Source organism: Rhinatrema bivittatum, chromosome 1 (genome assembly GCF_901001135.1).
Source record: "Rhinatrema bivittatum chromosome 1, aRhiBiv1.1, whole genome shotgun sequence".
In the NCBI taxonomy this organism is placed as follows: domain Eukaryota; kingdom Metazoa; phylum Chordata; class Amphibia; order Gymnophiona; family Rhinatrematidae; genus Rhinatrema; species Rhinatrema bivittatum.
In genome coordinates this window covers 818852396-818864735 of record NC_042615.1, presented here as the reverse complement: position 1 = coordinate 818864735, position 12340 = coordinate 818852396, and the positions used below count along the sequence as shown (strand labels likewise).

Below are 12340 nucleotides of genomic sequence, written 5' to 3'. Positions count from 1 at the left end.
TTTCTTATGTTCTTATGCTCTTGGACAGTCCACCCAAATTTTGGTTTCTTTATTAGAACAAGCTGGGGTCTGCTATTGCCAAGCAGATGTGTTCAAATTGGCTGGCAGACTGTATCTCCTTAGGATATTGCCAGGTAACTGACCTAGCCTGGCCACTGTTGGAAACAGGATACTAGGCTTGATGGACCTTTTGTCTGACCCAGTATGGCAAGTTTTATGTTCTTATGTTATACTCAGATGGGATTGTATCTTGGGGGCCATGTCAAGGCTCACTCTATTCCAGCCATGGCAGCGTTTGTAGCTCCCTTGTGAGCAGTTCCCATGGAGGAGATCTTCAGGGCTGTGTCGTGGAGTTCAAGCCACTTATTCACATCACATTACTGTTTGATTACAGAAGGTTGATGTGATGGTAGGTTTGGCTTATCTGTACTTTGGAACTTGTTTGAGGTGTAGAACCCAATTCTGTTGCTGCCTAGGGCTCGTTCTTTCTATTCAGGTTGCCCCCCCCCCCCCACCCCTTGTTCTCCCATTGGCACTTGTTTTCGTGTTTTGTTGGTCCCCTTTTTTTGGGGGGGGGGCAACCTATAGCTAGGGATTCACCCATGTGTGAAAACTGCCATCCTACTTTTCCTCTGAGAAAGAAGGGTTGCTTACCTGTAATAGGTGTTGTCTGATGACAGAGGATGTCAGTCCTCACGAAACCCGTCCTCCACCCTATAAAGCTGGGTTTCCAATTCCTGGATTTTATTCTTTATTTTTCATTCCTCAGTTCTATGTTGTAAGACTGAGGGAACCCCGCATGGATGCGTGGTATAGTGCATGCGGAGCATGCTCAGAGAGGCTCAGTCAGTGTTATAGAAACGGAGACAAGGTTTTCCATGCCAGGCTGCATCCGATGATGTCACCCACATGTGAGGACTGACATCCTGCATCCGATGATGTCACCCACATGTGAGGACTGACATCCTGCATTCCTTGAAGAACACTGTTACAGCTAAGCAATTCTGCTGCTCATAGAATAGTGGTAGAAGGCAAGAAGGACCCTTACCTGATGCACTAGGTCCAGATTCATTAAGGCTTTTCTCCCAGTTTCTGTCTATGGGAAAACCCTTAGTGAATCCAGTACTAAGGCTGGACATTGTTATGATAGCTACCTGAGCCCTACAGTTCTTTATAGCAGTCACTGCCAGACTTTGACCTATATTTTTCTCTATCTTTAACACTTTTCTCCAGGTGGCATGCCCGCATAACTTGTGTTTCCTTGCTGATTGAAGGCTAGAAAGGAAACCTCCAAAGACCACTCACATCAGCAGTGATGCATCTGCATTCTACCTGTGGAATGCAGATGCATCGTTAATTTCTGCTAGCCTTGGTGGTCAAGTAACCCAAACTTGAGGCTTTAGTTGAGCTGCATTGTAATGTCATGTTATGCAAAAGCATGTGGGTTCCTGTTGAGGAATTAGAGGACCTTTTGTGTGCCATCTAGAGCAGAAATGTTGAACCCTTTCCTCAAGTACCCTCTTGTCAGTCTGATTTTCAGACTATCCACAATGAATTTGCATGAAATAGATTTGCATGCACTGCCTCCATTTTATGCAAAATTGTCATGCATATTCATTAAAGATATCCTGAAAACCAGCCTGGATGAGTGTACTTAAGGAAAAGGTTGAAAACTCCTGACCTAGATGAATTTCCTTCCCAGGCTTAGAGTTCTAGAGCTTACGATTCTGCCTAGCAGTCAACTGTTAATTGTCTTCTTCAGCTAAATCTCTTTCTGCTCAGTGATGAGCTTCTCAGGTTTGCTCTGTTTTCATGCTTATGTAATACAAGAAGTAACCAACTGTAATAAATCTGATGAGCAGAGATTATTGATAAGGAAGTAATGTCAAATGGTAGATGAGAGAGAGGCACAAGTAAAGCTGTGAATGCATTTGAGGATAAGAGCAATTATTTTGAGAAGACAGCTAAACTTTACAGATGACAAGTATAACGCTGCAAAGAGAAGTGAAACAAGGATGTGGCAGGGCAAATGAGAGTAATCTGTGGAAGAAAGTTTAGAGGATTTCAAAATGTTGAAGAACAGAATCAGGACGACCATCAAGTAAGTTATTTCCCTTTGAAGAATTATACACTTTCTCTCTACCTAGACCTACATTATCTTAAGTCAGAGAGGTACTGTTGATGGGTATGTATAGCTGGCGTTGGTTTGAATCTAGAGTTCTAATTTCTGGAACTCTAAACATTTCAAGTTAATAGAGGTGACACATGACAGGATATGTAACTCATCAGTATTGAATCCATGCTTTTGAAGAACAATTAATTCAGGTAAATGTCCGTTCTAAGGGTTACAGATAATCTTCAGTAAAAAAAAAAACCCTCAGAATAGTATGCTAAAATCAATTAATATTATAAATGATTTTTTATGATTTGCATTCACTTACTGGGTCATTCATCAAAATGTGTTAGGACCCGAACGCGTATTAAAAGGCTCTAACGCATGCGATAAATAGCATAACGCACATTAGTATGCTAATTTACATTTAGTATGCAAGTTAATGGAAATGAGGGTATGCTTGCGCAGAATGTAGTAGAGTAATGCACAGTAATGTGGGATTTAACGTCCGAAATAACTGCACTTTTTTTCTTTGTGTTGTCCTTGTGTTACTGGGGTGAAAATGTTTTTAGCGCACAACCGCAGCCATTATTGCATAGAGAGAAAGAAAGGACTTTAATAGGGTGACTGGGACTCAATATATAGGTAGCACTGTAGATGGACACATTCAACTCAGGCAAAACTAGAGGAGTCGCTAGCTGAGACTGCATTGTACAAATTAACTCCTCTTGTACCTTTCCTCGATTCAAATGATAGAAATTCTTCAGTGATATCAAATTTGCAGTTAATTCCTCTGACTGTGTATGTAACACCACCCCCAAACACACCATGAGTTGAATGTGCTACTTATATATAGAGTCCCAGTCACCTTATTAAAGTTATCTCTCTCCCCCCTCATTGGATAACGGCTGCAGTTGTGCGATAAAAAAAAAAACAAATAATGTGCGATAATGTACCATGCGTTGCAATATTTGTCTAAGCGATGCGGTAAGTCTACAATTTGCCTAACCATGCCCATTTTCTTTTTATCGCAGGCACTATTTCTGCTATATTTATAGCATTTTGATTAATCTAGACCTTAGTTTGTGACCTAATTATAAGTGTATATGATCAGTGTGGAGCATTTATTGGTATCCTTACGTTATCTCAGTAATTCTGGAACAGTGGTTCAGAATCCTCAGGTTTCTCATGGTTTCTGTTGGCCATATATTATGTGCTATTTATTATTGTTATATAGAGTAATGCATGCTGTACATGCAGACATACTAAGTATTAGTTACATTGACTTTGTGCATTCTATAGTATTAAGGTATGAAATAAGTATGTAGTAGTTAAAGAAGAGGGTTACACATATGATGCCCTGGTAAAAGCCAAAACAAATGGTGAAGTCCCTTTTTGTTCCATTGAATATCAGAGAATTTTTTTTAATTTTTTTTTTTTTTTTTGCAGTCATTGGTTCAGTCCCGGAAGGCTGGAATTACCTCAGCAATGGCCTCCCGTTCCTCTTTCAAGGATGAAGATCTGGTAAGGAACTTTGAAGAACAGTAGTAATGTGGGTGAATTTAATATATATCAAAAAGGATAATGACTGAGATGCGTGTTATACAATTTTAAAACAGAAGAGGAGTTACCACTGAGAGGAAAATATCACATTTTTAGGATAAGATCCCAAGGGTCAGATTACTAAAGGGTTTATTTCATTTTTTTGTCTACATGAAAATAGTAACATAGTTGATGACAACATATAAGAACCACTTGGTCCAGCCAGTCAGCTCAATTATTCCTGTCTACACTGCTGTAGTTAAAAATATATTCCAGATGTTGACCATACAAGCTTGACTGCCTGTAGGATATTGCTTCTTATTCCCATTTGTTGTCACTTTTCTTGGTCCTCTACCATTACAAGTAGGTAATCATACTTAAAAAATCCTTACAACTGTAGGGGGATTTGGCTACAGATGATTGTCTGGTTTAATAGATAACCCGTGATATGAATTCAGTATTTTAAGGGAGCAGAAACTTAAACCTTTTGTGAGATAGTTAATTAGTTTTATTTTAGCAGCATACATATACAAAATTTAATATGGTAGCTATAGTCTTGTTTCTAAGTATCAATTTAATTTTAAAAAGCAAAGCACTGTTATATGACTAAACAAATATTCCTATATTATCTCAGTCAATCTTCAGTTCTAAATACACAATCCAAACTAATTAATGCAGCTGAAAGATTAATTAAGCCAGTTTATCTCACCTTTAGCTTGATGGTTTGTAGTCCTTGCAGAGATTTTGGGACCTGACTCTTAGCATGGCTTAGGGAGAAACATAGAAATGAGGGCAAAAAGGACCGAATGGTCCATCCAGTCTGCCCATCAAGTTTCTTAAGGTAGTAACTGCCACTCTGCAAGTTACTCCCATGTTTCTCTTAAGAGTAGTAACTCCCGCTCCGTGCAGTTTTACCTAAACCCCCTGTGATAACCTATAAAAATTACACCTAGCAACATTTTTCCCCATTGATAGCAGGGCTGAATTAGCCATGCTGTCATGGGAACTGTCTAACAGGGCCCAGGAGGCGGAGCTTCCAAGTAGAATTCAGAGCTCTGCTCGGCTACTTGTGCCTTCCCACGCAGAAAAACAGTCTCTCCTCATCTGTTTTTTCCGCGCGTGGGATCACACGCGGGGCTTCGTTCTCCTCAGGCTGTGCAAAAAACAGATCAAAAAATGTCCAAGAAAACTGATCCGAGGCCTTCAGGGTTCAAACCATGCGATTGCGGCAAAATCATGTCCATCACAGATGGACATGATCGCTGCTATCGCTGCCTTGGACCGGCTCACCAGCAGGCCACGTGTAAATTCTGTGATAAGATGTTGCCACGGGCCCAAAACATTCAAGCCCTTCAGGAGGCACAGACAGGATCGTATGCCCCACCATCGGAGGCTCACTTGTCCCCGGGGCCTACTAAACAAAGGACCCTGAAGGTAAGAAGGGCGGCATCGGTAGAACCCTCCACCTCCAGGACTGGGGGATCCATCAGAGAGGAGCAGGCCCTGAGTCAGTCCCGTAAGTCGCACGACTCGACCGGGCAAAACTTAAAGCGTCGACCGAAAGACTCCACAACGCACGGTGCAGGTGACTTGCACAGACCTGCGTCAAGTAGTTCCGCAGGGGCGTCGACAGCATCGACACACAAGTCACTGACAGCGCCGAGGCACAAAACGTCATCAGCACCGGGATCGGCGCATACAGGACAATAGACGCATTCGGCGTCGCTTGCTTCAAAAACATCAACATCAACGCATAATGCATTGACGGCGGTGCAGGGGGCGTCGGATTTACATAAAACATCCAGACCGCCTACGACGCCCAAGCCGACACCTACTACATCCAAACCGTTGCATACAACTTCTAAACCGATGCACACTGCATCCAAACCGACGCACACAATGCCAAAACCGGTGCATGTCTCGACTCATCTTTCCAGAGGCGAAACCCGCTTGGAGCATGAGTATCAAAAGGAAAAGCGCAGGACAAGGTCGAGGGGAAGCAACCCACAGTCTTCCCCATCTCCAGGGAAGAGATCAACTTCCATCTCTCGATATCAGGACATTATGTCTCCTTAGCCCACACTTCTCTGACCACTCCATATCTCCTAGAAGTGGGAGCTACCATATGTCTACAGCACAATCAGAGGAAGAATACGTCAGGGTTACATCCTCTTCCTCGTCCTCCCCACGATGGGCATCCTCATTTCATTCGCCCGTATCCGTCCGCAGAACTGTCGAAACAGGACAACAGGAACCAGTACGGAAGAAAAGGAAGGTATCAGAACATCGGTAAACCCAATTAAATCTGACTATGGTGCTGGATACCGCTTTGGGCTTGGAGAAAAATTAACCGCCACAAATGGGGAACCCAGTGAAGCCAAGGATGTCTTCACAAACACAAGAGGCTTTCTCACAGCTCTCGTTAGCCCTATCGGACTTCTTTGAAATGCTGCAATCCACATTCACACTACCTCCATCTCCAACGGGTAGTGCACCGGCTTCCCCTCAACCATGATCATCGCTGGAACAACTAAGGAACTCTTCACCACCAGTTCCTTCCCATCACATAACCAAACAGCCAATACTGGGCCAATCATTGCTAATGGAAGATTCAGACTCTCCTCCGTCATCGCCCACTTCTTCAGTGGGATACCCATCGGACCCGCCAGAGGACCCACCTGAACTATACTCTCCCCCGGAAGATCTATCTTATCCCAAGTTCCTGGATAAGATAGGAGCAATCCTTAAACTGGATGTCCAAAAGATACTGGATCCTCGGGTGGAAACGCTTGGTCTCCTCAAAATATTTGACATGCCAGCTGAACCCACCTCACTACCGTCGCACAAGGTGTTGGATTCGGTCCTGGAAAAATCATGGGAAACCCCCTCCCATCAATCTCCAGAAAGAATGATCTCAAATTTAGAATGCAAAAATCAGTTCTATTCTACACCGCAGCTACCGCATTCTTCTCTGGTCGTAGAATCAGCGATGCAGAGGGCTAAAAGATCTAAGCCACACACATCTGCGCCTCCAGGAAAGGAACGACAATTCCTGGATGACTTTGGAAAAAGGGCGTATCAGTCGTCAATGCTATCCTTCCGCATAAGTCAACACCAGTTCTACCTGGTTCAATATTTATACGAGTGCCTGCAAACACTAAAGTCTGCGCTGCCTACTCCGTCCTGTCGTCCACCTTCAATCACCCAACCTATTCAGGACATAGAAGAAGGCATTCGACACCTTCTCCGGATGGTGTATGAAGCATTTGACTCTTCGTCTCGTATGTCAGCGTCTGCCATAGCAGCCCGGAGAATGGCCTGGCTTTGCTCCAGCGCCATTAGGGAAGATCTTCATGAGAGGCTGGCAAATTTACCATGCAAAGGTGATAATCTTTTCAGTGACAGATTCCAAGAGATGGTGGCAAACCTATAGACCAATCAGTTTCTGTCCAGTCACTGACCCAGCCATCGTCCTTCGCCACAGAGCAGAGGTACTATGCATCCATCTGCAGACAGCCATATCACAGTCATCCTTTCAGGCAATATCGGCAGTATAGACCTGCTCCTTACAACCCGCCACAGTGGGCGACGTCGCAACCTCTTCAAAATAGAAGGGGAAGACCAAGTCCGCAGAGAACCCCGGCACAACAACCTCAGATGACATCCAAGACAGCCCCATTTTTTTTAAGGGAGATGCCATCATCACTGCCACTGAACCCACCGGGCAGGATTAAATTGTGCCTACCATGCTGGGAAACTATAACCACAGATCTATGGGTTCTAGAAATAGTAAGACAAGGATATCAACTCCGTTTCAACAACAAACCCACTCTGCCACATCTACTTGCCAACCAAGCTCAGAATCATCAGACTCAATTGGCACAGGAAATATCCCTAATCCAGCAGCGAGTGATCCGAATTGTTCCACCACATGCTTGCAACAAGGGAGTCTATTCACCGTATTTCCTAATTCCCAAGAAGACCGGTGGGCATCAGCCTATTTTGGACCTAAGCGAGTTGAACAAACACCTAGTTGAGGAGAAGTTCAAAATGGTATCACTAAAAACCATCTTACCACTTCTTCAACCCAAGGGCTGGATGTGCTTGATAGATCTAAAGGATGCTTATACCCATATCCCTATCCACCACTCTTTGTGGCAGTACTTCTCCTTCCAATTTCGGGACCAGCATTATCAATACAAAGTACTGCCGTTTGGCCTCTCAGCAGCCCCCAGGGTTTTCACCAAGTGTATGGCAGTGGTGGTGGCACATCTCTGTCAGCGGGGTATCAAAATATTTCCATACCTGGACGACTGGCTCATAGTAGTGTCGGAACCACAGCTTCTCAATGATTACCTTCACCAGACTTTTCAATGTTTGAATAGTTTGGGAATTGTAGTCAATTATCAAAAGTCCATTTTGATTCCAACACAATGTCTTCAATTCATAGGAGCGCGTCTGGACACTATCCAAACCAAAGCTTTCCTACCTGAGGATCGGAAACTGGAGATGCAACATGTCTTTCGTGCCATCCAGTTACTCAAGAAACCTTCAGCGCGTCAGGTCCTCACTGTACTGGGGCACATGGCAGCGGCCATTCATATTGTTCCCAATACGAGACTACGTATTCGTCATCTACAATGGGGGCTCAAGCGACAATGGAGGCAACATTCACAGCCCTTAACATCGTGAGTGAGTTTGACTCCCGCCATGCTGCAGTATATAGCGTGGTGGCTCAAGAAACCGACTCTCAAAACAGGAGCACTGTTCAGTACACCCCCTCACAATGTAGTTCTTACTACTGATGCAAGGATTGGGGGGCTCATTTGAACCAGCTACAGACCCAAGGTCTGTGGTCCGCACGGGAACAACATCTACAGATCAATCTGCTAGAGCTCAGAGAGATAAAGAATGCTATTCAAACATTCCTTCCGCACTTAAAGGGGCGGCGAGTCATGGTCTACACCGACAATCAGGTAGCAATGTTCTACATCAACAAACAAGGAGGGTCTGCTTCATGGTCCCTCTGCCAGGAAACCCTTCAGATTCTGGATCGTGCGTCTCGTCATTCAATACACCTTCAAACGACGTATCTGCCGGGGGCCATCAACACTCGGGCCGACCTCTTAAGCCGCATATTCTACCCTTAAGAGTGGACACTCAGTCAACAAGTGGCAGACACTATTTTCAAGGAGTGGGGAAAGCCAACGATGGACCTCTTTGTGACAGAGCTCAACGCGAGAGTCCCTCGATTTTTGCTCGGTTTGGCCCAGCGAACATCGAACGGCGCAGGATGCATTCCTCCGGCCATAGACGGAACCTCTCATGTATGGTTTCCTCCAATACCCCTCATAAGAAGAACATTGCAAAAATGCATAAGGGACGCAACTCAGTTAATCCTTATAGCACCAGCGTGGCCCCGACAACTGTGGTACACACACCTCCTACATCTATCAATAGCAGATCCAATATCGCTGCCAGACTGCTTGGATCTCTTAACACAGGAAGAGGGAACCTTACTGCACCCCATGCACAACTCCTTACACTTGACAGCGTGGAGATTGAGCAGCTCCTCTTAACGGAACAAGGAATCTTTGTCTGCACAGAGTATACTTCTCAAATCATGGAAACCATCTACCCGATGAAATTATGGATTCAAATGTAAAAGATATTAGTCTTGGTGTTGGTCTAAGGGAATACATCCATTAGACTGCTCTCCTGAAAGTTTATTGGATTATCTTCACTCATTATATGTCACGGGCCTCGCAACCTCGTCTATTAAAGTACACCTCAGTATGATAGCGGCCTATCACCATCCGTATAGAGGACAGCCCATCTCAGTCCATCATTTCATTTCACGCTTTCTTAAAGGCCTTACCCACCCACGACCTTCGATTTCTAAACCTCCTGTTCCGTGGAATCTCAGCTTAGTTTGGAACAACTAATGGTAGCACCCTTTGAACCAATGGATTCGGCTCACATCAAATACCTCACATGGAAGGTAGTATTCCTCATCGCAGTTACGTCGGCGTGCAGAGTCAGTGAACTCCAAGCTTTGGTGCACTACAGCCCTTATGTGCAATTTTATCATCGCAAAGTAGTGCTTCGAACGCATCCATCTTTCCTTCCGAAAGTGGTGACCCAGTTCCACTTGAACCAATCCATCAAACTGCTGACATTCTTTCCCAAACCTCATCAAAATGATAGGGAATGTTTATTACATATATTGGACTGCAAAAGGGCATTAGCCTACTATAAAAGAACACATTCGGAGGTAAGGGCGTCCCAATTATTTGTTTCTTTCAACCCAAATGCTCCAGGCCTCCCGGTGGCTAAAAGGACTATATCTAGCTGGATAGCCCAATGCATTCAATTCTGTTACGAGAAGAATAACCTACCATTATCTTCTCATCCTAATGCACATCAAGTGAGGGCTATGTCAACCTCAGTGGCACATCTCTGTTATGTGCTGCCTATAGACATTTGCAAAGCAGCAACATGGTCTTCGTTGCATATGTTCACATCCCACTACTGTTTAGATCAGCAGACGACTGGCGACGCTAAACTGGGACGAGTCGTCTTACAAACTGTCAACCTAAATATACATCCAACTATCCACGTTTTTGGGATCACGCATACAGTCTTTATGAGCAGATTAGGGCGTGATCGGGAGCTTAGGACTCCCATGACAGCATGGCTAATTCAGCCCTGCTATCAATGGGAAAAAGCAAGTTTGCTTACCGTAAACGGTGTTTCCGTAGATAGCAGGATGAATTAGCCATGCTGACCTACCCAACTCCCTGGATAGTCAGCACATTATGTTTTTCATGAACTGCTAAATCACAGACTTAGGGGAGACTGTTTTTCTGCGCGGGAAGGCACGCGCAGCCGCACAGAGCAGAGCTCTGAATTCTACTTGGAAGCTCCGCCTCCTGGGCCCTGATAGACAGTTATTTATTTATTTATTTATTTGCATTTTTTTCTATACCGGCATTCATGGTTAGAAACCACATCATGCCGGTTTACATGTAACAAGGGGTGAGAACAGAAAACGGAACATAAACAAGTGCAGGGAGATCAAAAGTTACATTACAACAAGGGTCTTAAACTTGGAGGAGAGATAAGAATAAGAGAGCCGAACAGTAAGGATTACATTATTTACATTATATACATTATACTGTGAAGTCTCTTGTATAATTTACTATCTCTTATAAAATTGCTATCATTTAGTTCGGATCTGGGAAGGCTTGTTTAAATAGCCAAGTCTTAAGCCTTTTTCTAAAAGTCGGTAGGCATGGTTCTTGTCTCAGATCCGGAGGGATAGAATTCCATAATGAAGGGCTGGCTGTGGAAAAGGCTCTGTCTCTGAAAGTTAGATAGTGAGTGGTTTTGGTTTGGGGAACGCGGAGAGATCCTTTGTAGGTTTCTCTGATGGGTCTAGTGGATGTGTGTTGTCTGAGTGGTATTTGTAAATCGAGAGTTGCTTGCTGATGTATAGCCTTGTGGATAATAGTGATGGATTTGTGGAGAATTCTAAAGTGTATAGGCAGCCAGTGCAGGTTCTTGAGAATGGGGGAAATGTGATCTCTTCTCCTGGTGTTGGACAGAATTCTCGCAGCTGTGTTCTGGAGCATCTGAAGGGGTTTGATGGAAGCGGAAGGGAGACCTAGTAAGATGGAATTGCAATAGTCTATCTTAGAAAAGATAATTGCTTGAAGGACCATTCTGAAATCTCGTACGTGAAGGAGCGGTTTGATTCTTTTAAGTACCTGGAGTTTGTAGAATCCATCTTTAGTAGTTTGTTTGATGAAGGATTTTAAGTTGAGATGGTTGTCGATAATTATTCCTAAGTCCCTTGTTTGGGTGGTAGGTGGTTCCCATGACAGCATGGCTAATTCATCCTGCTATCTATGGAAACACCGTTTACAGTAAGCATGGGACCTATTTACCATTTGGGATCTTGCCAGATTCTTGTAACCTGGATTGGACACTGTTAGAAACCAGATACTAGGCTTGATGAACCATCTGTCTGACCCAATACAGCAATTCTTATGTTCTTATAAGTCTTTGATGCCTGTATAGAATGTTGTAGCAATGCAAGAAGGGGCAGCAAGGACTACTAGGGAGAAAGTTAAATAGGTAAATGATATGGAAATAACCTAGGGTAATTTCCATGGATACCTGCAGAAATGGGTTTTTACAAAACTGCCCAACCAATATGCAGGTAAAAGTAACAGGTAGATTTTAAAAGGGCCAAAAGTGTGCCCATAAACGCGCGTATCTCGCCATGCACAAAGATACGCACTATTTTATAAAGTATACGTGTAGGTTTTAACATAATCCTCAAGTGCACACATCTTACATGCGCTTGGATGGGTGGGGGGGGGGGGGAGAGAGAGCACACTTCTTTATAAGACTCAGCCTGACAGTCAATATATGAACCACTGTAAGGGGGCACTTTGATTCGGAGCGAGTTTTCAGGAGGTGGGTTGGAGGAGGGTGTTAGAGACACATTCAGAGGTAACCATTGTAAAATTGACATCATTAAAGAATTATAGCCCTTATAAGTGATGAAAAGGAGTTGATTTGTACAATGCAGCTAGCAGAGACTGCAGTGTACAAAACAACTCCTCTTGTTAGAATTTTCATCGCTTATAAGGTCTAAAATTCTTTAATGATATCAAT

General features: G+C 43.8%; 1 protein-coding gene across 4 annotated transcripts in view; it reads left to right on the top strand.

Moving 5' to 3' along the window:
• The window catches only part of UNC13B (unc-13 homolog B), a 1232326-nt gene that overhangs the window by 735346 nt on the left and 484640 nt on the right, over positions 1-12340 (top strand). For all 4 annotated transcript variants that reach the window (XM_029581856.1, XM_029581857.1, XM_029581864.1 and 1 more), the window contains one exon: positions 3563-3637. In XM_029581856.1, the coding sequence (XP_029437716.1) occupies positions 3563-3637 (75 nt within the window). The remainder of the gene's footprint in view (positions 1-3562; positions 3638-12340) is intronic.